The sequence below is a fragment of the Rhincodon typus genome, unplaced genomic scaffold (assembly GCF_021869965.1).
Source record: "Rhincodon typus isolate 14 unplaced genomic scaffold, sRhiTyp1.1 hic_rhity00013154, whole genome shotgun sequence".
NCBI lineage: Eukaryota > Metazoa > Chordata > Chondrichthyes > Orectolobiformes > Rhincodontidae > Rhincodon > Rhincodon typus.
This window is the reverse complement of record NW_025978792.1, coordinates 449-3498: the sequence shown is the minus strand read 5'-3', so window position 1 is coordinate 3498 and position 3050 is coordinate 449. Positions and strand designations below refer to the sequence as shown.

The window sequence follows — 3050 nt, the reverse complement described above, 5'->3', positions numbered from 1 at the left end:
CAAAATTACTCCTCTGGCATACAGAAGTAAACTCTTTCAAGTTATCAGGCACTTCCTGATCAACCAATCCTTGGTCAGGTTTCACATTCTGGTTCAGCTTTCATGCTCTTTCCTTCATCATTCAAACAAAACTCACTGGCTTATCCTGTTTCCCCACATCCAGCATCCCAGTGCTTTTTCTAAATTGTGAAAAGACTTCATGTGACCTACTTTATTACAGTGAAAAGCTTTTTCTAAAAAAAAACTCTTCACTACTCATGGGTTTCCAGTTTACCTTACCCGCCCCAAGGATGGTCTGTTTCCCCAACTTCTAGCCCTCAGAAGTTGATGTCAGAATCCAAAACACTGGATTTATAAACCAACTTTACCATCTGCTATTTCCACTGTAAATAGATGCATAGATAGGGTTAATAATCTGAATTTTTCCCAGAACCTAAAACAAGGGAGCATGCATTTAAAAAGGAGGCAGAGACAAGTTCTTTTTTAAAAAAAAAAAATAGGAGTCTGGATCACACTGGCAGGGGTGGTGGCAGATACGATAAGGGCATTTAAGGGATTTTTAAGATAAGCACATTCATGTGCTAGGAATGGAGGAATATTGACCAATGGCAGGTATACACAAAGCCACAAGGGCAACAGATGAAAATACAATTTTTAAAAACCACTACTATTTCCCCATCAAGTGCAGATTGAGGATTATCACTCAAATTTCCTAGGTAAGATTTCCCCTTGTTCTACTTTGATTCACAAGTTGTCACAGAAATTACTAATATGTAGGTTGTGACAATTTGTCAGTGGGTGGAAGTGTCATTTTGACAGCTCAGCTGATATTTAACTGATGCAAGTACTAGTATCAGTGGTTGAGCCTCTCAAAGGAAGTTGAATTATGAAGCATAAAAAGAGTCAAAGTTCACATGCTTTATTTCAAAAATTTAATCTGCTCTACATGAACCAAGTATTAAAATTTAAATGTTTTTAGAAAATTAAAAGCTCAAGAGCTGTAAATATCTGAATTCTATTCTGGATCAAAATGAACTCTTCCATAACTAAACAATATTGGTATAGAATCAGATCAGAGTCCCACAGCTCCCATGCTGGTCTTGAGCTTTCATTTAATCTCCTCCAAGTGACAGAAACAGGGCTCTGTGGCATGTGCAGGGTTGCACTGTGTGCTTCCTGCTTTCTGCACCACTCCAGGTCTATGGTTGTTCGCAACAGTCCATTTATCCAACTTGCTGCATCATTAGTCTTGGCCATCAGTCCTCAGTCTCCAATTCACCAGCTATGTACTGGTCACATGTACATGCGACTTGACCAAAATACCAGTCTAATCCACAGATCCATGAAGCCAAACTTTTCCTTGACAAGGCGACTTCAAAATACAATACTTCCAGCAACACCAAGTCTATGCAACAATTCAACGCTCAGGAAAGGAAATGTTGGGGACCCACTGATTGGTGCAGCGACTCTCTTCACAGAAGACACCAAGTTTTTCTAAAGCTGGATCTTTCCAAGAGTCTTGGCTTGGATTCTAGATGTGATAAAAATGCAGTCACATACTCATTGTGAAATAACAGTATTTCTGGTTTAAAAGAAATCTAATTCAGCTTCAGGTAAAAGCACTTACCGTGACTAAAATGCAATGCATATCCTTGGGTTCCTCGTTGTCAACTGCACTGCCGACAATCTCCGCTAGTCTCTGAACGTCATTTACTCTCACGATGTTAATGTCATTGTCGCAACAAAATGCTTGAATTAAAGTGAAGTGGATTTGCAGAGCAACGTCACCTTCGTCCTCCTCGTCAGTGGCCAAAAGGCAGAGCACCACACTGTCCGGGTCACTGCAAGTAAAATAAAAGTTAGGAAACAATAAAAGTCAATCAGCAGCTCGCTCACAAGCTAGTTACTAACTGACAGAGACGGATGTTGGTGCGGTGCATTTTGAAAGAATCGGGTTTGAGAGAAACTTACACATTCATGACCTTTGCAGACTCGTAGACTCCAACGGTCAGGCAGTGCTGACGTTGCGCCGAGCTCAGCAACTCTTCCAGGGCTTTGCCAGCAACTTGCATCCTGGAAAACATTTTAATAAATCAAGTGAGGGAGTGTTTTTTTTAAAAAAAGGTTAAAAGACATGTGTTAGGAACTAGGGGTGGGAGTGGGAGAGACAGACTTACTCTCCGCAGCACGACAACTCGATGCTGATACGAAAGCAGACTTTCTTTTCTTAAAGAAGAGAAAGTATTCATTTGCTGCCAGCCCCAAGTGTCGAGTTTTGGTCTCTGGGTTTTTTTTAAAACGGATCCCGTCCCGTGTCCACCACGGCCCAGCTCTCGCGCACTAACCGACACCATCACTCGAGACCATGGGTTCCAAACAGCAGGAACTACCCTGCAGCAGAACAGCCGCTTCCCACCCCACCCCGGGCAGACACCAAGAGCACAGAGACACTGCCCACCAAGAGAAACTATTAACCAAACAAAACCCCGCACAGCTTCCATGCACTACGAGGACGAGAGGGGGAAAAGAAAGACAAACGTGTCGGTACATAGCAGCCACAATCCGTACCTCTCGGTGCTTTCCGCTTGCTTCTCCTCCACACCGTTGGATTCCTCCAGGGTCATCTTTACTCCGGAACGACTTAAAAAAACCCCGTCCTGACTCAACACTTCTTGCTTTCATCAACCCCGTGCTTACACTGTCCGCCTACAGCTCGCCGCCGTTCCTTTAATAAGGGAGCAGACGTCGCCCAAGTTCCGCCTCTTCCGATTGGCCGGGTGGCACGAGCCGTTGTGAATGAGGCAGGGGCGGGGCTCTGCGTCTTAATCGACTTGTTGCCAGGGCCAGAAGGTGCTGTGTAAAAAAATTAATCATATTAAAGCTAAGATACGCAAGAAAGCGAACAGACTGCATTACAACAACATTTAATGTGCAATTGCAGATTCTCAACCTCATAGTTAGAACACTTTTTTTTAAAAGTTAGAATTAATCTATAGTAATTGGCAGGCTATTATTTCACTTAATTCGCCAACCAGATTTCTTTCTTTGGT

At 42.9% G+C, this 3050-nt stretch overlaps 1 protein-coding gene across 1 annotated transcript; it reads right to left on the bottom strand.

The window, feature by feature from the left end:
• Positions 1 to 903: 903 nt before the first annotated feature.
• On the bottom strand, positions 904 to 2747 carry LOC109933624 (growth arrest and DNA damage-inducible protein GADD45 gamma). Its single transcript, XM_020532639.2, has 4 exons — positions 2569 to 2747; positions 1972 to 2073; positions 1628 to 1841; positions 904 to 1531 (listed from the first exon to the last, which is right to left on the bottom strand). Exons 1-4 carry the CDS (start codon positions 2622 to 2624, stop codon positions 1418 to 1420), a joined length of 486 nt encoding a protein of 161 aa, XP_020388228.1. The 5' UTR covers positions 2625 to 2747; the 3' UTR covers positions 904 to 1417.
• Positions 2748 to 3050: the final 303 nt, after the last annotated feature.